Here is a 24,833-nt window from a genome sequence, read left to right as displayed (position 1 = left end):
TCTTCATATTGTTCATTTCACACAACATTTCCAAACCAGCTAGCCTGGGTAATGTTGAGGACCAAGGCTGTAAATCCTGTTAGTAACTCAGTATTAGCCTTTAACATGTACAGTATGATCCCTTCCTCTGTTCATCGTTGTAGCTGATGCTATCTTCCTGTGGTTGCCCGTCTGTCAGAAATACCAAAGGACTATGTTTCATTCCTTGATCATGTTTATGGCTCAGCCACAGTCAATCACACCTGGTCCTAACGTGAGCGTGTTGATGTCCTGCCAGGATGCAAAGATCAGCTCACTGGAGCGCAGCATGAGAGAGCTGGAGGAGGAAGTTAACATGCTCAAGTCCAACGGGGCTCTGAGCAGCGAGGAGAGGGAGGAGGAGATCAAACAGATGGAGGTCTACAGATCCCACTCCAAGTTCATGAAGAACAAGGTGACAGATTCACACACACACCTGATCTGCTTGTCTCACCGGGTTTCTCTCTGCGTTTTGAAAGATCGCTGGATTTTTTTGGGGAAAAAACTCGACTTCTTCGCATGTGACGGATACAACTGTAGTGTCAAGAAGAAAAGGGGTTAGAGCAGAACACGCTCATTAAAACAAACCAGTGCTTCTGTCGTGATATGAGACAGTTTTTTTTTCTGTTTACTTCTGTAGCTTGTTTGAGTTGAAATGTTTTTGTATCTCACATTTGAGTCACAGTACCTCTTCTTTCTTTGATCTCTTCATTGTTAGCATGCCTTCTTTTAATAGTAATACTCTAAACATACATATATATATCTTTGTTTTTTGAAATATAGACATTATCAGCATGTTTGCCATCTTAAAATGTCTTTAGGATCAGGGGCAGCTTTGTTGCAACAACCTGAAACCTGCATGTGATTTGTAAGTTAACTACTCCAAGATAACTACACATGGGCTCAACTAAGAGTCTTTCAGTGGACACACCGCTGTGAAACAATATTATAAGTGCATAGGAAGCCATGAGAGGAGCGTATTCTGATTAAAACTACAAAATCAATAGAGCTTTTGTGCTCGACTCGGGATTACTTTATGTCACTGCCAATAAAGTTGTGTGTTAAATTTCCAGGAGATGATGCGATTGTTGAATAAAAACCTTTTTCCTCACTTCAAATTTTTATGTGAAGCCGGTTACCTGACTCTTGGGTCCTTGAAACCTAAGAAAAGCAAGTTTAAAGACGGTTTAGTTTACTTATTATTATTTTTACAGGCACATATCAAACCTACTTGTACGACTTATGAGAACACAGACTCCGCATTAAACCTGTGCTGCCCACTCATGCTAGCACATGATGGTAGTGCTGATGCAGGGTAGGATGGTTTTCACGTACTGTTCCAGCATGTGAGGATGTGCCGCATGTGGTCAGAGCGGCCAGCGACTGTGGCGGCTGATATGTTGTGGCCATGGTGACGCCCTCCTCTCCTGCCAGGTTGAGCAGCTGAAGGAAGAGCTAACGCACAGCCAATCAGAGAAGGAGGAGCTAAGGCAGCGAGCCAATGAGCTTCAGCGGGAGGTGTCTGCAGTAAGAGACACACCTGTGCTCTCTCTTTCTTTCTTCTTCCTGTCTCCCAGGTTGACTAACAGCTAACGGCTGCTGCTTGAGTAGAGTCCCAGTAGAATCCCAGTAGTGTGACTGTTCAGACAGCAGTGAGCAACTGCAGCTCTCAAATGCTGGTCACATTTTGTCAACCCATCACGTTACTGTCTTTGGTATTTTTTGCTCATATGAACAGGTTGGGAGGTCGTTACTTCCCGTCCTGTCTGTGATCAATGGCTGTTGACAGTAATAGTTGTTTCTTGCAGTCTGAACTGCGTCATTACAGACTTCAAGCTGTGAATCCTGCTCTTTGTGCTCCAGCATCTCTAACCCGCTTCTCTTTCTTCTTGCATGAGGGTTCTCTCAGCTAGTGGCTTGGATTAATATGCTGAGTTTTTGTTACTGTATGACTTACTGTCCTGTGCGGTTTGGGTTCATTCTTTTTATGCATCATGTTAAATTCACTCCCAATCATCGAGATCCCAAAGCAGGGTTGGATCTAGGATTTTTCTAAATCAGGGGCCACAAAGGCTAGCTGAAAGAATCAACCCTGACCCTCTCATACAGTACAAAACAGTAGCTGGGAAGTATGTTTTATGCTTTAAATTCATGTGTAATACTGCATTTACTCGACTGAGATGTGTCTAACTCTTGTTTGCTTCCCAGGAGAGAAGTTAGAAACAAGACTATTTCTAAAGGCCTGAATGTGTCTAGATTATACTTGATCGAACTCACAGCTTCCTGAGCATTAGCTGACACAGTTGCCCTTGTAGAAGGCCTCTCACAACACACACTGTCAGTTCTACAAACATTTTTTCCTTGAAACTAGTGCCAAGAACAAGTGCTCCCTTAGTAAAGCTTGTAGTGGATTATAATTAAGCTTGTAATCTTCTCTAGTACACACTCTAACAGTCTCTCTTCTTTGTATCCCCCCTTCTCTCCTCATGCCCTGTGTGTGTGTGTGTGTGTGTGTCACTCAGATGGAACAAGTAAAGCAGGACCTGAGTCGTAAGGACAGCGAGCTCCTGGCCTTCAGGACCAAACTGGAAACTCTGAACAATCAGTTTTCTGACAGTAAACAACACGTGGACGTGCTGAAGGAGTCACTCACTGCCAAGGAACAGCGAGCCGCGATACTTCAGACTGAGGTACAGTTACACTTCTATTCGTAGTAATAGTAATGGTACTATTACTTATCACAAGGAAATAGATCTCTGGTTTTTAAATATTTATTTCCACTGACTAATTGGGAGTGTTTGTGTGCAGGTGGATGCTCTTCGTCTGCGTCTGGAGGAGAAGGAATCCCTCCTCTCTAAAAAGAGTCAACAGATCTCGGAGCTGACGGAGGAGAAGAGTACTCAGCACGGAGAGATCAGCGACCTCAAAGACATGCTGGACGTCAAGGAACGCAAAGTTAATGTCCTGCAGAAGAAGGTAAGAGGACAGACGTCAGAATACACAGAGTTAAACTGTTTGTGATCCTGTTAGATGTTTGGAACTAAGCAGTTGCTGCTTTGTTGTTGTTGCACTTCACTTCCTGCATAATCAAACTGTGTGCTGTCCTGTCATCCTAATTGGACTTCCTTTTTTTTAACATGTTAGCTTCCATAGTGGCACTGTTTTTGTTGTCTGTTTAGCCATGGTGGAGGTTGCTGCTCATGCTTCCTACCAGCACTTCTTCTCTTTATTTCAAAGCAGCATCATTGCCACTGAGTAGATTCATTTCTCTTGGAAACACTTTGATGACACTGATTTTGAGAACAGGGAAACAGTGAAATCTTGGATCACAAGAGGCTAAAAGAGCTTTTATTTCAATGAAAATGTTGCAGATGACACAGGTAATATGCATGTACGAAGAATCTGATGCTGTCATGTGATGCTACGGCCACTAGATGGGGCTGTAAGACAGTGTGTAGTTTAGGTGTTGGACCAGGCAGATGCACAGACAGACAGACAGACAGAGAGGTGAGCAGGCGGACAGATGGATGCACAGACAGGCACGCTGGTTTTGGGGGTATAAGGAAGCGAATTAAGAAAATTAGAAATTAGAAATCCAGCATACAGTTGAATTCTCCCATCAGCCTTTTGTGTCTCTTGCCATAAATACTCACCCTCCTCCCCCTTTTTCTCCCTCCCATTGTCACTTAGAGGAAAAAAAAAAAAAATTCAGAGTTTGAACCGATAATTGATAGAGACAATCAAGCAGACAGACCTAAAGCAGGACAGGGAGGGGGAGGAGAGAGACAGAGTGTGTTTGAAATCAGTTGCATACTAATGAGTTCCTCCCGTTCAATAAATGATGACCTCTGCCGTCTTCAAATAGAATACAGTCCGGCGTCTGGGAGGGAGACAGAGATGTTGCTGACTCCTCGTTTATCTAATCTGCGCTTCTGATTTCCTCATTTCTTTTCTTACTTGCATGTGGTGAAACTAAAAATACCTTCTTTCCGTCGCCGCTCTGTCCTCCTTGTTTCTTCTTACCTGTCACCGCATGTTAGCGGTGAGGGAAATTAGCATGAGCGCACAGAATTAATTTTAAAGGTGTTCCTCTGATCTCCCTTCCTCCTCGTCTCTTTGTTGTTCAATGTAATTTTCTGTTATGTGTGAGGAACGTCACCACGTTGATGAAGAGGAGCGTTGGCTGGTTATTGTTTTGTTAACATATTCCTGTTCATTATCACTGACGATTTTGGGACTAAAATAAGCAGGCGTTGAATGTGTGTGTGTGTGTATGTGTGTGTGTATGAGGGTTTGTAAGTACTGTATATATATATGTGTGTGTGTGTGTGTGTGTGTGTGTGTGTGTGTGTGTGTGCGCGCCAGGCATCCAGCAGTTGTCAGTTTCGGGAAGTGTAGATGGCATCAAAGACTCTCCCTGCCTCTCAATGTCAAGTGTGTGTGTTTGTGTGGGTGCGTGTGTGTGTGTGTGTGTGTGTGAGGAGGAGGTGTCAGTCAAGCTGTCAGGTGAACAGTTGATTAATGAGGCGCTGGAAGTGTTTTACTGTATGAACACACACACACTCTGCGGTGCTGTAAATGTGTGTCTCACCTGCAGTGGAGTCAGAGGTTACATACCAATCTGACTTCCTCTTTTTTTTTGTGACGGGTTGTCAATCGCTTGATTTGCTTTCTCTCTGGCAGAGAGAAGGAAGGAAGGAGAGAGGGAGAGAGGGAGGCTGAAATGTAGTCATTTTACAAGTCCGCTCTTAACGCCACATTTCATAAGCTTCCCACCTCTATTTTCCGCTCAGTTCATTATTTCTGTTCAACCTTTTGTTCCATCCATTTTTTAATGAATACCACAAAGTTGACATAACTCCTTATCTTTGTCCATGATCTCTCTCTGTCTCACGCACACACACACACACACACACACACACACACACACACACACACACAAACACAAACACACACTCATCGTGGGCTCAGGGAAAGAGCGAGTCCTTCAGTTATTTCTGCTGATTTTGCGTTTTAATAGAAAATTAATCTGCGACCAAACCGCTGTGAGAGGAAACGGGAGGGCGCGGGGAGGAGGGGAGAAAGAGGTGGAGGTAAAGGGAGTGTGTGTGTTTGGAGAAAAGGGTTAAAGGTAGCAAAGTTTAGGGCGAACGTTCGCATGTGACACAGCGCCTCTCAGCTGTTTTCATAGGTTGAAAATCTCCAGATAGAATCACATGAGGCCCCTTGTACGAGGAGCTGTCCGTTGTATTTAGGGCAGCGTAGCAGGAGGAGAAGATTCACCTGCTTTGAAAGGAGTGTGGGAGCGAACGGGGGTTAAACAGAGGGAATGTGGGAGGGAGAACTGAAAACCACAATGTAAATAAGGCTTTAAATAAGGTTTTATCCTCAGTGGTGTTTAAATGCATTTCTCACTGTTGGTGTGTTTGTTTACTGACGGTCAGTGAAGCTCACTCACTCACAGGTTTGTGGAAAGGACAGCTCCATCCATAAAGTGTGAGGAGGCAGACATATGTAATCATCAATGCACTGCAAAAAGCTCCTAAAAACAAGGAAAAAAGGAAGAAAAACAAAGCAGTTTTGTACTTGTCAGTGTCGATCAAACGGCTCTGTGGTTCTGGAAATTCTATTTTCATACATTAACAAACTCAAAACCAGTAATATAATCAAAGTATATCTTATTAAGATAATTAAGGACAAAGAAGCTTGAAGCAAGTGAAACGCTCTAATGTAAAAACTGGCTGGTAAGAAGATAAAAAAGCACATTTTCCCTTGATGTGAGACATTTCATCTTACTCACGCTTACTTACGCAGCCTGAAAATCCAATCAAATAATCAAAGTGATTATTGCTTTTAGAATGACGCTGACAAACATCGAGTGTGCGTAACATCCATTTTTCATTAGACTGTCAGATTGGTTTCGTTTTTCAGTTCACTTTAATTTAGCGGTGATGATGCATTTTCATGAAAAAACATCAAATCATCATTCTGTGCTGCTGTTACAAGTCGAGCCTGACAGATCAGTCAGGCTAATATTAGCATTAGACACTTTTTCACTTATCATGGATGAATTGGTATCTGCATTCACAGCATGTCCGATCGTTAGTAACAAGACAGTGACAAGGTGCAAAATGCAATCTTTAGTGTATTTCAGTGTAGTTTTTAATAGGCTGCAGGTTTGTATTTGTGACTCTTATTAACATATATTTTGTTTTATTTGTTGTTGTTTTTAGTTGTTCAAGCTAATTTCATTCCAGTGTTTAAAAATCGCAGAAATTCGCCATCATCTGGACTCTAGTTACAAGCGGCTCCCCCAGTGTACAGATACACTCGCCAGCACAATATCGTTCTTTGGTAAATAAATGAATCATGCATCATAAACAGCACTGTTTGAGTTCTTCTCCCCTCTTGTCTCTCTGTAGATAGAGAACCTCCAGGACCAGCTGAGGGATAAAGAGAAACAGCTGAGTGGCCTGAAAGACAGAGTCAAGTCTTTGCAGACGGACACCTCAAACACTGACACAGCACTGGGAACACTGGAGGAGGCTTTGGCTGAGAAGGTGATCTCACACACACACACACACACACACACACACACACACACACACACTTAACCCAAGTCTTCATCCTAAAATTTAATGATTTACATTATGGGGACCTGCATTTTGTCCACTCAAGTAAGGCGAGTCCCCACAATGTGACTGTGTAAACAGATGTATGTCCCCACAACGTGAGCAATACATGCAGACACACACACACACACACACAAACACTTGATGCTGGTCAACCTCAGGTCAACCCTCGAGCAAGGTTACATTAATAAAACCACTATGAGCAAAAGCGCCGACCACCCACGCGATGGCCAGATGACTCTGGATGAATGGAAATGAACCAATAATCACATTGGCTGTTTCATTATTAAATCATTCGCAGCCTGTGTTCATAAAAGCTCAGGAGCCATCCAACATGCAGTCACGTGGCCCGGACCGACGGGAGTAGAACCAACAACCACACCGTCTGCATCTAAACGTTCAGGCGGCGGGAATTGAACCCTCACCCGCCCGTTTGATGACCCAGTGACACCAGCGGGCCACTTTAAAGTGTTTGATGAGAGTTTTTTTTTTTTTTTGCACTGTAGAGCGTGATTATGTTACCGAGCTGCTCTCCTTCTCACGCACACACACTCACACACACACACAGAGGAAACAGGGCCATTAGTTGTCCAGTGACTAATATTCAGGGTGTCAGTTAGATGTGTGAGTGTTGGCAGGCGGAGGTGGCCGGCGACTCCAACTTCACTCAAGTGACTTTTTTCCCCCCGTTTTCATTGTTTTGGTGCCTTTGGAAATCCTTTGTTTTCTCCGTCTTCCTCTCTGTTTTTCCATCTCTTGCTTTCCTTATTGTATCCCTCCTTTCTCTGTCACACACACTTTGTTTCGCACTGTGTCATGTTTCAAAGCACCTTATCTTAAAGTGTTTTCAGAGGTCTTCAAACCTCAACTTCAGCTCGGAAATTGTGATGAGAATTTTTAACTATTTTTGATGTTTAATGGACCAAATGATTAGATTAGGGTTGCATCAGTATGAATCTTTCATGGTTTCATAATACACGGTATCACATAATTATAATTTTTATCATCACTTACAGTGACCCTTAAAGGAATAGCTTAGGTTGAACAAGTGCTTTATTATAATTTCACAATATATTAAATCCTGACTGACGTGAAACTTGATATAAACTTGAAATATTTTTTCAAATAACACGGATAGAGTAGTATTCAATACTGTAGATGAGGAAATGTTCATGTTATGATAACGATCTTCATATCATGGTGTCCTGTGAGAGCAGTATACTGCTGCAGCCCTACTGCAGATCAATCGATATTTAAAATAATCATTAGTATCAGCTTCTTACAGAAGTGGGGACGGGCCAAAATATCCTCACTTTTGAGAACATGTTGTCACTCTCATCGCTGAAAGCTCGGCTCAGTCCTCGCAAAGGCAGAAGAACATACACACACAGCGCAGCCCACCGCCTCTCTTTGGGCTTTGTGCGCTCCTTCTTGTGTGTGTGAACTTTTCTGCTTTTGCTTGAACTGGCGGCTGTGTTGTTCTATAGCTGGAGAGTGTCTGTAGTGTTTTAGTGGTTGTGAATATTACATCTCGTGCCAGAACGTATTACGTGTCTAAAATCACTGTTGGCTGTTAGATCCTGTCAAACCTGCCATGTACATAAAGTTTAATGCGACTGTTATTAGTATAGAAACCTGATATTGAGTGACTGTGAAGAACTCTTGGACTCTGTCTCTCTCCATTCTTCTAACTTCCATCCCTCTTTCCTCTCCTCCTCCTCCTCCTCCTCAATGCCCAGGAGCGAATCATCGAGCGGTTGAAGGAGCAGCGGGAGAGGGAGGAAAGAGAAAAGGGGGAGGAGGTGGAGTCCACCAAGAAGGAGCTGAAGGAGTTGAGGGAGAAAGTCTCCCAGCTGCAGGCTGACCTGGCTGACCGCGAGGTAGACGACACACACATACAAACACACTCGTCCATATTTGTGCTATAAGTCAGAAAAACACAGTCTCGGTGTCCCCGTCAAGGAGACGTGATTGATCTATCACTGTGGAAGAGACCCCGGATCCTCCCAAAGTCCTCGCTCTGAAGGACAACAATGATAAACAGTCGCATTTCCTTGACAACGATATGCTTCACAACCAGCGCAAACAGTGACTGGAGATGAATCCTTCTCGCTTTGTGATTCATACAAACCACCACAGCAGAGACAGAGAGGCAAAGACAGACGATGACAAAGCATTTTTAAGCACTGTCTGTGCTCTATTATTCCCCCTGCAGCGTTTGTACACAACATTTTATTTCAACGCGCTGTCCTTCAGGAGGCAAAAGCAGGTGCAAGCCTACTGTTCATAAGTCTTTTTTTATAATAGTAGAGTCGAAGCGGAAGCAATTTGTAGAACCAAAAGCCAGAACCAGAGAAATGGCTTCAAATCTACTAAAAAGGAAAGGATGTGAGGAGGGTTTAAACCAAAATTTAATTTAGCAAGTCAGAAGCTATTAACATCTAACAAGACCACTATATTAAAATTAAACACATCAAAAGTTAGCAAACATGAGAAAGGAAATTCATGCACTGATGCATAAAAAAACCTTTAATGTTAAGTGTGTCTTAATGAAGGTTTTAGGTCATAGAGTACAGACATCTTACAGAGATCTTAGCCCACTGATTGATTCTCCACTTTACTCACTCGTCCACACACAAGTATAGGTTTTAAAGCGCAGCTGTAAACACATACAAGTTTCATGTAAGGAGACAAACGTGCAGTACAGACACACTAACGGGTCTTTCCTCGGTAGATTTCTTCCTTGCAGAGATGATGAGGATCAATGCCACTGTCATGTTTGCATGCAAATTATAAGGCTGGAGCCAGCAGGAGGTCCCCGAAGATACCACAAACTGACTCTTTTTTCTGAGAGAGAGATTTTTTTTGGCATGTCTGTTTCATTATAATAATGGAGAGAGACAGAGAAGGCAAAGAGAGAGAGGGGATTACAGACCTGGGCTGCTGCAGTAAGGACTCGCAGATTTTTACATTTCATTTTCATACAGATTAATCAAAGATAGATACAGTGTTAGTATCGGAGCTTTATTTATTTAACCTTTTGACCAAACAAGGCTAGCTGTTGCCCCCTGCTTCCAATCTTTATGCTAAGCTAAGCTAACCATCTCCAGCTTCATATTAAGCGTACAGACGTGAGAGTGGTTTCCTCATTTATCTCTCTGCAACAAAGAGAATATGCATATTTCCCAAAAACTAGTCCTTTAAAGGGGGAAAAGCACAACCTAAAAACAAATGCCTGCATGTTGTTGTAGTGGAAAGTCCTTTTTTGCCTTTTTTGACTTGGACTCTTCAGCTAATTTTAGTAATTGCGGGGTCATAAAACCTGTTAGAGTCCCATTATATAATTTGAGAAATACATGGGAAAACTCATGGAGAAAACACGCATTCCTTTCTACGCTGCTTAACACAGATGTGGGGTTTTGTCTGACAACAGCAGTATATATACTCACCTAAATATAATCAGAGAGAGCAGCAAGGTCTCTCTGACCAAAGCCCAGTCAAACATGATGATCCATAGTCTGGAGTTGGTATTGTCAGTCAAGGGTAAAATTACACGTCTGAGTGTCTCTCCCTCTGGTCCCGTTGGTTTGTGTTTCACCGGCCCGACCAAAAGAGGAAAAGACCAGAAAAGAAAGGCAGAGAGACTTCACGGATGGAGGGATCGAGCTGGAAAGAGTGAGAAAAGAGACAGGTCATGGGAAAAGAACAAGGGACAGAGTCAGTCTCACAACTGTGTCGGAAGGCCTTGAAGGATGATTCAAGTTTCATACAACTTGGATTTTATTAGTGTAATATTAGCCATCGTGCTATCGGTAAGAACAACACTGGGCTCACCAAGTGCATTGCTGAGGTCTGGTCCAGCTTTACTGTGCAGTGGGGGAGTATTACCAACATTTCACATGCATTCCCTTTCAGTTTTACCTCATAAGAAGTTTAAGTTAATGGAAAAAAATGGCAAAATAATCCCAAGTTATAATAGACTGGAATTATCCTGTAATGCAGGTTAGTGACAATGCTGTTGATGTGCGAGGCATTTAACCCTCGACCCCCTCAGCAGAGCTGCTCAGTGTGCAGCTCACTGACCTGCTTCCTCGTTACTCCTTGTCTCCGTGTCAGACTTCAGTGTTGGATCTGAAGGAGAAGGCCTCCTCTCTGGCTTCCTCCACTCTGAAGAAGGACAGCAGGCTGAAGAGTCTGGAGATCACCCTGGAGCAGAAGAGAGAGGAGTGCGTCAAGCTGGAGAACCAACTCAAGAAGGTTAGAATAAATGAGTTTTGGTGGAGAATAAGCCACTGGTGTGTGTTTAGTTTTGACTGGAAGTGCATGAAATAAGGTATTACAGGAGCATAGAAATGAGTAGATTTGGCACCTGTCTTTGTCTAGATTTAGACCAAAACAGGTGGACTCAGAAGATTCTATTTTTAAGCTTATTGATTGTCATGATAGACGGGCAGCATCGGCCTGTTAAAAATATCAATTATTTGAGTCTCGGTTGTGAAAAAATACATACAGTTCAGACAGAAACACAACACAAAAGGAGGATTTTAAGCTAAATAACCCCTCGTCTCCTTCTCCCCTTCCTTGTTTTCCCTTAACTGTTTTCCAAGATGACTGGCTGTGTGAGCGTGTGTGTGTGTGTGTGTGTGTGTGTGTGTGTGTGTGTGTGTGTGTGTGTGTGTGTGTGCGTGTGCGTGTGTGCGCATGTGCCTGTGTTTGCATATCACATATTCTCTCCCACACAGCAGCCCATAAAATGGTGTGTGTGTGACGGCTTGCTGACAGCCTTACAGTCATTTTCACAGAGTGGAGAAGACAGCACCACCACCACACCCTGAATGTGTGCGTGTGCGCCTGTGTGTGTGTGTTTGTGTGTGTGTGTGTTTGTGTGTGTGTGTGTGTGTGTGTGTGTGTGTGAAGGTGTCAGTGGATCTCTGGTGTTTCTCTCATCAGAGTTTATTTCTTAGTCTCTTTCTGTTACCGCGGATGGAAAAAAGACGTGTGTGTGAACTGATTGACGCTGTGCATGTGACATTGTGTGTGATGTTTTCCTTTCTTATTTGTCTTTCTCTCTCTTCCCTCCACCCAGAGCGTCTTATAATATCGTCAGACACCCAAACATTTCCCCTCCACATAAAGACCTGTAGAAACTGTTGTGCGCTTCCAAAACTAATAGGGTTTATGTATTGTGCGACCAAGGCGTGTGTACGCACACACACAACGTTAATCCGTCCCAAGAGCAACATTTGCTTCTGGGAAACACACACAGCTGTTCTAACCTCTACGCTGGTTATAACTTGTTTTTTTTGTTTTGTTTTATTTCGTTTTGTTTCTTCGGCATCTTCTGTGGAGCTGAGAAGAAGAAGGAAGAAAGTGCAACTCCGTTTAATTTGCTTTTTCATCGGCATAAATGTCTGTTGTGTGTTTGTGTGTGTGTGGACTCAACCGAATCAGTGAGCCAGACTAAAACGCTTCGAGCTATTAAGAACATGCAGTGACTGAGTATCACACACACACACACACATTTAAAAAAAGACATATTTGTCCAGTTCTTTGGTTTATGATCAAATACCTGCAAAACGAATAACCTTCCCATCAGCCTCAGCTGTGTGTTTAGTACTAATTTCCAAATGTTAGCAAATGCTATCTAAGCTGGTGTGCATGGTAAACACTATACCAACTGAACATCAGCATGTTAGCATGGCCGTTGCGAGCATGTTAGCATACTGACGGCAGCATTTGCAGAGATGCTAGCATGACTAAACTTCATCATCTTTACTGCTTTTTTTTAAGGAGCAGATCAGTTCAAACTGATTTTTAATCTTAATTTTATGCCTCCACACATGCAAAATTGTTGTTTCCTGCCGTAAGAAGAGAAAGTGGAAGAAAGTGGAGAAAATGAGCTGAGTATTCGTCCCTTAATTTGATAAATAAACACTGGTAAATAAGTGATTTTATAATTTGAAATGGCTTAAAGGTGGGGTGAGTCATTCTGGAGAAAGATTGTTAATATTGCCATCTCATCTTCTTCACGTCTTTGCTGTTGCTGATTGGCTGGACTGGTGCACAAACAGAGCAGTCTTTCTCCAGAGTATGTCACCCCACCTTAAGTACTTGCAGTTCTAAACAGGAACACAGGAGCACTAAATATATTGCAAGTAATCTTTGTTTGTATTAGCCAAGCTTGATATTGGTCCACTTAATTACTTTGGATTTTATCACAGCTGATGAGGCCTCATTATGTTAAAGCGTTACACAATCTACCAGATGATCTGATTGTAATATCTCTAAAGTAAAGATCTGGTGAAGAAAAATATACAAATCTTGCGTCTGGTCCCCGAAAGACTGGTGTGTAATTCAACCATTCAACCAGAAACCAATTATAGACCAAATTGAAACTTAAACAGTTTGTCACGTTCATCAAATCCATCCAGCTCATCCTCAACACACATGTTGTTATTGGCATATCCTCTTTAATTTGACCTTATTGCTTCCATCCAATGGTGTTCACTTCATTTTGAGAGCTAACTCTGGGTTTATTTATAATAATTACTTTCTCTTCCAGGCTCAGAGTGCAGCGGCAGATTCCCAGGCCAGCACTGAACTCTCCGAACGCATCTCCTGCCTGGAGCAGGAAGTGGCCCAGCACAAAGAGGATGCTGGGAAGGCCCAGTCCGAGGTGGAGCGGCTCCTGGAGATCCTGAGGGAGATGGAGAATGAGAAGAACGACAAGGAGAAAAAGATCCACGAGTTGGAGAGGTGAGAGATGAGGTTAAAGAGAAGCGTTGAAACAGAAAATTTAGAGAGCTTTTAAAACATTACTGCATCATCTTCTTTCCTAAATCAATAGAATCCAACTAAGACTGTCTTTACTCGCTGAATTGATCATTTAACTTTAGATTGGACTCCACTTTCCATTCTGTTCAAGCTACATACTGCTGGAGTCTATGCTAATCTTCCCTGCAGTACTAATCCACTAGTTTTCCCTTTTTCTCACCCCGTCTTCTCCCTTCTTTCTCCCCCTTTTCTCCCTCCATTCCGGCTTCATTTCCTCTGTCATCTTTACCTTGTTCTTGTGTGTGTGTGCGCTTATTATGTATGCATTCATATGATTCTGCATCTGTGTGAGCGCGTTTGTTTGTTTGTTTGTGTGTGTGTGTGTCCGTGCGTGCGTGCCCATCACACCCCAGAAACCCCTCTGCCTCTCATCTGTGGCGTTCTCAGCAGTCGCGAAAACAGGCCCCTCCCCCTGCTGCCTCTCAGCAGCCAATGGGGGGGCTGGTGTGGGACTACCTGGGCACGTGAGTGGCTGGTGGCCCCGTCAGATGCACGACAAAACTCACCTTGCTTGTCGGAGGACGGGATATGAGAGCACTATGAAAGCAACCAGTCCCATTTGGAAAAGTGTTTCCTAATTGCTTCAGAAATTATCCTAAAATTTTCTCCACTGGGAATTGAACCTCTAACCAGCGCAGGACTGCAAGTTGAGATCCTGATTCATATACTACTACCAGATAGGTCAAAGATTAAACTGGAAGATGCTGAAAATGTCATTTTTCGATTAAAAACACCCCAAATTCTTATAATATTTAACTGAATATCTTTGAATTCATATAAAACAGGTCACCTGCTGCTCTGGGAAATTACGATGGATATTTTTTCTGTTTTCTGGCATCTTACAGAAAACATTATTCATCAAGTAATTGAGAAAAAAATCAGCAGGTTAATTGGTAATTATGGCTTTTTGCAGACCTAAAATCCTTTTTCTTCTCATAGTGTATCACATCAAAAGACAATAAAAAGAGAGATTTCTCATGTTTGCGAGCCTTTTCCACATGGGACAAAGCCGAGTATGTTCACTAATAATCACCATAAAAGAGTTGCAGCATTTATTGAATGTCCACCAAATCTCTCTAATACGGCTTATTTGGACTGACTGCAGATTGGAAACGAAAATCCCCCTAAAGTGCAGTTATCGGCACCAGATGTACTCTTACACATCTGCGCATCAGCAGAAGTTTTTGTCATCTGTTGTACTGCAGTATGACAAGCCAAACTGCTCCCAAAAGTTTGTAAAATGAGGGCACAGTTTGGCACCAGAGTCTCTGCTGTGCAGCCTGAAAGCCTTTGAGCCTGTGCTCCTGTCAATGATGCAATTCTTTCATTTAGTGGCTCTGTTTTCACACTTCACTTTTGTTTTACTTTCAGCCGAGGATGCCTGACTGGCAGAGTTTAACACACTCTTTTTCTTTCATTAGGAGTCTGGACAGTTCACCCTTTTTTTATGCTAGTAGGGATGGTTTGTCTCTTTTTGAACCACTATTCTACCTGTAATTTTGGTCTGTCTCTCGCCCATGTGTGCCTATACAGTTGCACACTACATCTAACTAGTCCTAATCTGTCTACTCTATATCTGACTATCTGTCTGCCTGCATGCTTGCTTGCCTCTGTGTTTACCTGTCTCCCTGAATATGTGTCTCATCCTGGCTGTCTGTTGTTCCACCTGTGTGTCTGATTATGAGTATTTACACGAAGCCTCACGAGCAAAGGTTAAGTAATTAGGTTAGAGAGACAATTTGCAAGGGTTGAGCTGGGTTATATCTTCGCAAGAGCGGTGAGAGTAAAGTTTGTCTTGGAGGGCGAGACAGATCAGAGCTGTCTCTCTCTGTGTGTCTGTCTGTATGCTTGTCGACCTCTTTGATTTCTGAACTATCACATGTTTTCTGTCTGCGCCTTCTCTCTTTAATCTTTTCCTCCAGTTTCTTCCTTGGACTCCATCTCTGCACACTCCAGCTGTCTCTCTCTCTCCCTTTCTGTCTGTGTGTTTAGTAGTTTGACTGTAAGACTAATGGTTGCTAATGATTTTAGGGAGATTCAGTGTTTCCTCGCTGTGTCTTCGTCTGGCCAGTAGAAATACTAGACTATTAATAATTCAGCACCTGCTGACTTCAAACTGGTGGGTTTTAACTGTGTGTGTGTTATTCAGTCTGCCAGTGCCCTCAGATGCAGATTTACAGCGGTACTAGTTTTGTGGATAACGTTGTAATGTAACTTTATAACCATTTAAAATTGCAGATGATTGAGCTCTTAAGCCATTACATCATATGTATTTGAGAGATTCTCCCTGTGGATTACAGTAAAATGAAGTCTTCTCTGCAACTGATATTTAATATCTGAACTTTGCGGGCTGCTCTTAGGAAACTGGGAAGGTATTATGTCTCGGCTAAATCTAGGTATGTTTGAGAACAGTATCTTGTAATACTAAAAGATTAAGTAGATTTTTATGAGGAAATTCAACTTCCTCCTTTTACACACTGGCACACACACGGTCATTACTGTGAAGTAAGTGGTTTGTAGAGGTTATATTAGAGAGTGTAAGGACGTATGATACTTTTTACATCCTCACATTTCGTGGTTTTATTTAGCTGTTAGATGGATGATGAGGGAAACTATCCCTGGCAAACTGCAGGCTGTGGTTAAGTGTTGACATGGTGAAACAGTCATAAAAAGGGCAGAACTGACTGTTAGCTAGCCGCACCCGCATGCCTTTTCAAGCTCAGGCATAATGCAGCTAGCGACGATAACTGTGGCAGATTTACCACACAAAAGTCTCGGTAATTTTTGAAATGATAGGCCCTTGATTTCAGGAAAACATAGACAAAAGCAGACTTCTCATTTCTGGCTGACAGTTGTGAATTTTACCAGCTGAAATGGTAGATTTTGTCAGCTGTAGCTAGCTAGCTAATTAAGCTAATGTTAGCTCCATGATGTGCTTGAAAACTGCACCCAGCTGACTTTGTAATGATGCCATCATTTAAAACTAGAATCTGAAATATGCATTTAATGCAAGATTGTTTTTATATTTTACTGTAGGTATTAGGCCTCAGCTGTTGTTAGCTGGACATGCTAACGATTGCAGCTTACATTGGAACAGACAGACACCGTTTAATACTTGTGGTGCATGTTTGCTCTTGTGCTTTTGGTTCTGGAAAGGCTCAAGAAAGTTGAACTTCAAACTCTTTTTTAAAATAAATTTGTTTATTGTAGCACCCCAGTTTTTTAAAGGCAGAGTGGTGCTCATCGGCATGTGGAGGAATCCAAAAGTTGACAGGCTTGCCGTGTCTAATTACAGTTTCTAAGGTAGCCTATAATTAGACAATCACTGTTTGAGGAAGGGGTTTAGTGAAGGGGGTATTGGTATGACCTTTATTTTTCCTCTTTGGTTCTTACTCCTGCCTCAAAAACTACTGTCATGTTGCCATTTTAACCCAACTGCTCTTTTACTGGCTGTTCTCAGATTGTTTGTCAGTGTAAAAACATTAAGCACAGGGTTTTGAAAAGCCATGGATTAACAAACATCCCCTGTTGAAGATTATAAAAATATATTCAGCAGCTAGGCGTATTTTGAACCCGCAAGCACTGACCCTGTAACATAAAGTGTACTAACGCTGACTTTGTCCCAGGGCTACCTAACCCTGCTGTGAATTATAAGGCTTGGCCTCGAGCTAACAGGTACATCAGAGGAGGATACATTCGCCTTTGGCCAACTCTTAGCTTGGCACCGAGGCTAACCCAGGGCTACGAGCAAGCACGGGGAACATTACTAATGAAAAGATCAGATGTGGGTTAAACAAGGGTAAAAAAATCAACCCTCCCTCTTTCCCCTCTAGTTTAAATCCAGCTGTAATGGTACCAGGTTATTTATTTCAGTAACTAGGATGGTAATTGGAGCAGACTGAGTGACTTCACACTGAGGGGAAATGGAGCTGAAAATCTGCCCTGATGGCCAAAATAAAGGATTTGGACGGAAGAGTGGAAAACAGAGAGCGAGAGGGAAAGACAGAGGAAAAGGGAAAGGAAGGTGTGGTGGTGGAGGGAGAAAAACAGCGAGAGAGAAATGAAATAACGGGTGGAGACGTAGAGAGAGAAAGAAAAGAACAGAAAACGAAACTGACAAACGACTCGAAAGGGAAGAAATAGAGAGAAAATGAAGGTTTAGAGAGATGGAGAGTATAAACCGGAGTAATGGGAAATTAGAGAAGTTTATTGCGTGTTATATTGTTCTGTAATGGACAATTTGTTTCTGGCACGCCGTCATTAGCGTGCGTTCCCAGGCATAAGCTCACCCTCGAGTTTTGGGCTCTGCCAGCTCGACCAAACATATGAGGAGCGATTGTGCGGAATACTTTTGGGCTCGACCAATTTAGGAAGTGAATTTCCTTCAAATCTCATATCTTAATGATCACGTGCCACGTGCTTGTGGCTGCACAAATCCACGGGCGGCGAAAGAAGTCGTCTGCAGTAGCAAAACCATCGAAGAAGAAATAATTCATAGTGAGCACGCTCTCAGCTCATGCTTTGATTGGCTAATTGCTCGCTTTGTATGATTTGTAATTGCAGATTCGTCTGTGTGTATGTGTGTGTGCGCCCTTAAATGTTTGTAGAGGTCATGTGAGGTGAGCAGGCCTCTCATAACCCCCAGTAATGATGCCTGCATTTACCCTGTCTATGTGACTGTCTGTCTGCCTGCCTAGCTGCTTGCTTGGTCATGCCTGTCTCCCTGTTTATGTGTCTGCCTGCAGTAACTCTGTGGTTGATTATGTCTGTCTCTCATCTCTTACCTCTTTGAATAGTGATCAAGCTGGCTAACCTAGCACTCAACTCCTGTCTTCCCTCTCACCTTTCCCTCTCCTTCTCTGTCTCTTTTTCCCTTTCTTTTATCTTTACAATGCAACACTGTCTCCTGCTCTACCCAGTCTTGCCTCAAGGTTAGTACTGCATGCCTATTTTTCTTCCTCCGTCACTGTCTCTCTCTCTCTCTCTCTCTCTCTCTCATCGTGCTCTCCTTCATTGTCATACTTCTTGTCCTTGCATCGAGACACTCTCTCATCTCCCTCACTCTGTCATAAACTCTGTTTTTAATCATTCTCGTCATGTCTGTCGGTCTGTCTTTGAAGGAGACACCTTGACTTTCACTCTGCTCTCCCTCTCTCTCTCTCTCTCTGCCACATCACTGCCTCTTTGAAGAGGAAACACTGTTGTTTCTTTCTTGCACCCTCCATTACGGCTCTCTGGTAGTCTTGTCACGATACTAGCACTAAGTTCAAATTTCAGGCTACCACAGCAAACAAGAAAAAATGTTCAAGCAGTGTATCGCCATCATTAACTTGGACAGCTGTGAACTTTTGCTTGGAGTTCTTCTAACTTCTGGTGGGTTCTGTTTGTGGCCTTGTGGCTCTTACAGAGAAATCACTCCACATTTTGTTCCTTACACTACTGCAGTTCGGATGCTATTTTAAAATTTTAACCTTTTATGGTGTGTGATTTTTATATTTAGGCCCCCAAATTGGCATGAACGGTGCAAATCGACTTAGACTTGTGTGGGTTTAAAGGAATAGTTCGACCCTCTGAAAAATACGTTACCCACAAATTCCACTGAGCAAAGCTGCGATGCTGCCACCGGAGCTGATCGCGCCCATCCCAGGCAATGCTTGCGATTCCACCAGAAGCACAGCAGCGCTCTCTAGAAGCAGCTCTGCTCCACAGAGAGTATGCACCCACTCTATTGATCTGCACAGAGCAGATAAAGTCAGACAGGAAGTCAGACACAGAAATGGCGTTGAGAATCCAGTCAGTTTTCAAAATAAAACACCCTGCGCAGACTCCTGATCATATATCAACAGTAAACACAATTAAAATAGACAAATAACAAACCATGCAGCCTACTTACCAATGTTAGAGGAACAAACATCAAGGAAAAATGACCAAATCAACTAAATATGAACAAGTCAACAGACCCAGGCAGACAAAATGCTGCACCACTATCATATCTGTAGAGTAAATATGTTGCTGGAGGCAGGAAACGGTTAGCTTAGCTTACCAAACTAACACGTTATCGTCCGTTCTCATCACCATCGAGGTTGCCGGGTGATCAGCGCAGGCTCCAGGAAGTCGATGCTCCTAGCCAAGAAATAATCTGGCAGATAACTGCCATGAAAGCACAATTTGTGGTTTTTACACCTCACTTTTTATATGGATTAAACAAACAAGATGAAGTGTTAATTAGTGAGATTTGCAGGTGCTGGCAGGTGCATGTTTTATCTTTGGACAGAGCTGGGCTCGCTGTACATTATGGCACTGAAAAGCATCGTCTGTATCCACAAGACCCCCAAAAAAAAAAATCCTTCTTGTCTTTTTTGGCCTTCAAATATTCCTATCTGCTCTCAGGAGGTGGCTCCATAATGAGATTTCAGCATGCAAAAACCCAAACGTCTGATTTGGGTCTCTTCTAACAGACATATCAAAGTCATATTGAAATTTCTCAGACCTACACATTGTGATGGACCACATAATAACCACTTCTCCTTTCTGTTTCCTGCATAAATCTGGTGGTCTGAGTGTTTTGTGCGCTCTGCTCTGCTGTAAAGGTCTCCCCGGTGCCAGCTCCTTCTTTGCTCTCTCTTTCTTTTTCAACTTCCAGAGCCACTGTTCCCCCTGCTGTCTTGTCAGCTTTTTCATCGCTGTTGTTCTGGTGTTTTGTGATTCAACTCTAGAGGGGAAAAAAAAAAACAAAGAAAAAGTTAGCATTGCCTTGCCGTCTGGTAGACGACAGAAGACTTCTTTTTCTTCTTCTGTCCTTTTTTGTGTTTTTTTTCGGGTTGTTTTGATCTTGGGCTAAGGAACTCCTCATCCACTGCCAAATGTCTGACAGCAAGGTTTCTGTAGCTTAAAAAGGAATTGCATTGTTTCTTCGTGTGTTTGTGTGCCTATGTGTGCGTGTGTGTGATCCCTTTGAGGTCCCGTATGACTCTGAGCATTGAGGTGGTGCAGGGATTTGTCAGCTAATGGGTGACAACAAGCAGGCACACACACACACAAACGCACACACACATGCTTTCACAGACCCATGCACATTGTTTTTTCCTCTGTCCTCCACACACAAACACACATGCAGGAAGGACTTTGCCGGCTAATAGGTGACAACGCTACAGTGGGGATGACTGCTGAGAGTTATCTAATTAAAATACCTGCAAACATACACACACACACACACACACGCCGTATTCGCAGCACTGAGGGAAAATGGAAAAACAAGCTTTTTGTTTGGAGTTTAGTTTAAGAGAATTCAGAAAAAAGACAGTAAAGCTCAAAGTGGCTGCTCACTTTAAATGATGCTTTCGTATCCTGTTATATTTTGCTTTGTAGGATTCTTACATTCACTCGTATGTTTTGATGCTTCACTTCTTAATTGTTTGGTATCTCCCAGACAGAATGCAAAATCAACCCTTTTTTTCTCCCTTACGTCTTTTGTCTTTACTCCTGACCTTATTTAAACCCAACATGTAGACAAGTATTAATTGGCAACGCTTTGCTTTGACACGAACTGAGCTTACACATGCGATAAAGGCGGAATTTGGCCTTAAAGCATTGTTATAATGCCAAAAAAGGACATGTTTTGTGCTTTACCTGTTAAATGGGGTGTACATTAACAAATATGTATTCATTTTTTTGGCCAAAAAGTCACTTACAGGCAAAAAAAATGCACATTGTGACATGATGGAAATCCAAATTTGGGAACAGCTGCATAAAAAGTCCTGTTAGTACAGGAGTTGCAGCGATTAGCTCATTAATCCATCCGCAGAGAAATAATCAGCAGCCATTTTGGTCATCAATTAATAATTTTTGTCATTACTTCAAGCAAAAGTGCCGGACCAATTCCCTTGTTCCCAGCTTCTGAACTGCTTTGATGCTTTTCTCGTCCCATGAGATAGTAAACTGAAACTGGACAAAATAAAACAAGCTGTCAGGCTGTGAGAAATTAGAATTTCAAGTTTGATTATATTCTGATGTCGTACCGAGCAACCAATTAATTGACAAAACAATCAACAAGTTAATCAATAATGACAATAATCGTTAGTTGCAGCCCTCTTGTTGAGCTGTCAGAGACAAGCAGAGCATTAAGGTTGAATGAATGCTGCTGTATTTGACTTTGCGTGTATCTCACGTGTACAGTTAACAGCGCACTGCGAGTATTGAGACATAATAATCATCTCGTGTTACTGACTCATCTATAATCTAGAGTTCAGATCAAACGATGAATTTGAGGCTAAAGAACAGAGTGTTTAATTCAGGGACTTTGTTGTCCTCCATGTTAAACAAAGACGCAGCCAAGATCAACTCCAGCTCTCTGTCACATGCTTACACTATTACTATTATCCAAACACTTTCCGTTTCGTTCTGGTTAGGCCTGAAACGTGGATATATGCCGTAAATGTGATTTATTTTCACGAGGACAGATGCTGTTACCAAAGACGTTTCATTCTGTCCGCTGTTTGTGTCACAGCTCAGCTCGTTTCCAGTAATCCACACTGAGGAAGTTTGCACACACACACACACACACACGGTCTTAGCTGCCATTCCTCCTTATTTACCTCACAAATTTGCTTCTCTGCTTCAGGATTTTCTACAGTCATTCAGTCACAAACAACAACACAAGTATTTCTTTCTTTATTCCTCCAAAATGTCCTCCGTGAACTCGTTCCTTCCGCTCCGACAGTTTGCGAGACTGAGCCATTATGTTTTTGATCATTTCTTTTTCTTTTTTTTTATGTTTTAGGGTTTTTATGGGCTTATTAAACCAAACCAGTATTTCCTGTATTTTCAAAGGAAATACTGAATTCCAAATGGTGAAAAGGAAATCCTTGATGTTAATGTTGGGTGAACCATGTGCAGTAAACATACATGAGGCCCCCGAGCATTTCTGATCAAATATTTATACAGGACTCCAAATGTAATATTAATATTACCTTAATGTGGCTCCCTGAGTATCAGCAGCATGCTAATGAGGGAGGCTGCAAAATTTTAGTTTGGAGACTTTGAGGTTTAGTGAAGTTTATGGGATTGTATGTTTATGTGTGTGTGTGTGTGTATGTGTTTTAATTTCTACAGCTTCTTGCCAACTACAAGTTTTAATGAAGACTATTCTATGTTTGTACATTTGTGCGTGTGTGTGTGTGTTTATATATTGCACATGTGAGTGTGTGTATGGTCAGTACGTGAGGGTGTTTTTGAGGTTTTCCAAAATTTAGGAATTTCAAAGTATGTCAGTGTGTGTTTACGTTTACTGCGTGTGCCACCATGTCTGCATGTGTGTGTTTCCGTGCAAATGTCAGAAAATGGACACATGTTGTTATGTTACGTGCAGATGCATGCTTAATGCGTGTGAATGTATGTGTGTCCTTCAAATATGTGTGTGTGTGTGTGTTTGTGTGTGTGTGTGTGTGTGTGTGTGTGTGGTCCGACTCTAATACAAAGCAGGTTGTGTTTGGATCAGTTGACAGCACCGACTGCGTGTGTGTGTGCGCGTGCCCCACCACTATCAGCACACTTTTGGTAAATTTGTGCCTTCATGTGGACTCGGACCATGTGTCAGTATGTGTGTGTGTGTGTGTGTGTGTGTGTGTGTGTGCGCAGATGTGGTTTCACTGCACATTTGTGTGTGTTGTTCACAGCGTTGTGGGTAAAGCGAGCTCTCCTGTGATTCCGCCTCCTCCAGCGGTTTTGCAGCAGTTGTTGAAAGCAATTTCAGAGGGAGAGTGAAGGAAGTATTTTACATATTAAAACAGCTTCAAATGGCACTTTGCCTCCGCCGAGCCGAGCCATCGAGTTCACCGAGCAACTTCAGCTCCTTAAAGCGATGCGTGTAATCAAAGTGTTTAATTAAACATGTGCAGATTGGTAACCTAAACTTTTTAAAAACTGTTTAAGCCACATATAGTTTCTTAGTAAGGACAGAGAGGGAAGTGATCTCTGCTGTGCAGCTGAATTTGAACCCATGTCGCCGCGTCACTGTTACGTAATAATACAGAAATGACATTAATGTGATTCGTTGTCACACCCCATGGGGAAATTTTCCTTTCTTGTGCCTTTTATTCAAAGAGGTCAGAGGTCAGAATAAGGCTTTGTTTTAAATTAAAGTCAACATCCCAAAGTTTTTAAAGACATAAAGGTATGATAAGAGGGGAAAAATGCACATGACATATTGAGTATTTCCATTTGATGTAATTATGCAGGAATAAACATGGCAAGCAATGTATAACTTTGGTAAGGCAAATGACAACAATGTGGAATTTTTATTTTTCTAAATTTATTGCAACTTGCAAAAATGTAATGGAAGAAGTTAAGGTTCAAAAAGTTAAAGATATTTCCACAAAAGGTGTAACTACATGAGACATATGACAGAAGATGAAATTATGCTAATGAATGATAATGTCATAATGCCCAATAAAAATATTTTAACTAAAGTTGCTACCATTTAATATTATGCACATCATATAATATGTGAATTGGCAAGTTTCTTACATTTTAAACCCATTTAGAAGGATTAGAAGTCTTTAAAAGTGCAAAATACTGAAATTGTAGCTACATTAGATTCATATGCAGATAATTAACACCAAAATTGACAAACAAAAAAAAGTTTTCTGATTGTTTGGGGGAGTCAGAGGCAAAGTAAACCACAGGAGATGGAAGTGACAAAAGAGGGAGGGAAGGAATCAGGGAGAGGAAAGGAGAGATGAAATGATGCATGGTCTGATGAGAATATTTCATCCAAGGGAGAGAGTAATGTAGCATTTAGAGGGAGTGAGCACGGAGAGGAGAGAGGGGAAAGAGGAGCGCCGAGGCGAAGTACATTTGTCCTCGTGCACTGCTCTGATGCAAATAAATGATTGCTTTCCATGCAAATAATTATAATGAGACATGCAAAAATAGGGGGGGCAAGTAAGTGGAGGCAAAGAGCAGTGTTGATTTTGGTGAGCAAGAAAATTCCAATGAGAGGAAGAAGAGGAGGAGGAGGAGGAGAATCTCGCTGTGGGCTGATACAAATGCGTGATAGTTAACCATGCAAATGATCTGCGTGCTAAAAAGTGATACATGCAAACAAGGTTTGAGCAAAACAAGTGTTCAGCATTAGCTGAAGAGGAAGGAGAGGGAGTGTGAGTGGGAACCGAGTGTCGTTTCAATAGGAAACATTGCAAACTAAAAGTCTCTTTCACATACACACACGTACGTACAGTAAATGTAGCATGAAGGGGGGAAACCTCAGAGAGCTAACCAGATGGTTGGAGCTTCCTGGAAATCCTCCAATAGGAACATTCCTGCCTGTTTATGACCTGTTACACTCTCACA

The 24,833-nt window shown here is 42.2% G+C and overlaps 1 protein-coding gene across 8 annotated transcripts in view; it reads left to right on the top strand.

Annotated features, from left to right (window-relative positions):
• The window catches only part of LOC143314759 (ELKS/Rab6-interacting/CAST family member 1-like), a 112,078-nt gene that overhangs the window by 29,313 nt on the left and 57,932 nt on the right, over positions 1 to 24,833 (top strand). For 2 of the 8 annotated variants that reach the window (XR_013075823.1, XM_076721883.1), the window contains exons 8-16: positions 278 to 433; positions 1,453 to 1,545; positions 2,541 to 2,708; positions 2,827 to 2,994; positions 6,441 to 6,578; positions 8,390 to 8,530; positions 10,767 to 10,907; positions 13,213 to 13,406; positions 18,404 to 18,415. Coding sequence is in view for 4 of the 8 variants with exons in the window: in XM_076721883.1 (XP_076577998.1) it covers positions 278 to 433; positions 1,453 to 1,545; positions 2,541 to 2,708; positions 2,827 to 2,994; positions 6,441 to 6,578; positions 8,390 to 8,530; positions 10,767 to 10,907; positions 13,213 to 13,406; positions 18,404 to 18,415 (1,211 nt within the window). In the remaining 4 variants the exon portion in view is untranslated. The remainder of the gene's footprint in view (positions 1 to 277; positions 434 to 1,452; positions 1,546 to 2,540; positions 2,709 to 2,826; positions 2,995 to 6,440; positions 6,579 to 8,389; positions 8,531 to 10,766; positions 10,908 to 13,212; positions 13,407 to 18,403; positions 18,416 to 24,833) is intronic. The other 6 variants (XR_013075825.1, XM_076721885.1, XR_013075824.1 and 3 more) reach the window with 3 other exon arrangements.

The sequence above is a fragment of the Chaetodon auriga genome, chromosome 22, assembly GCF_051107435.1.
Source record: "Chaetodon auriga isolate fChaAug3 chromosome 22, fChaAug3.hap1, whole genome shotgun sequence".
Lineage (NCBI taxonomy): Eukaryota > Metazoa > Chordata > Actinopteri > Chaetodontiformes > Chaetodontidae > Chaetodon > Chaetodon auriga.
The sequence above is the reverse complement of the archived record's forward strand: the minus strand, read 5'-3'. Positions and strand labels throughout refer to the sequence as shown.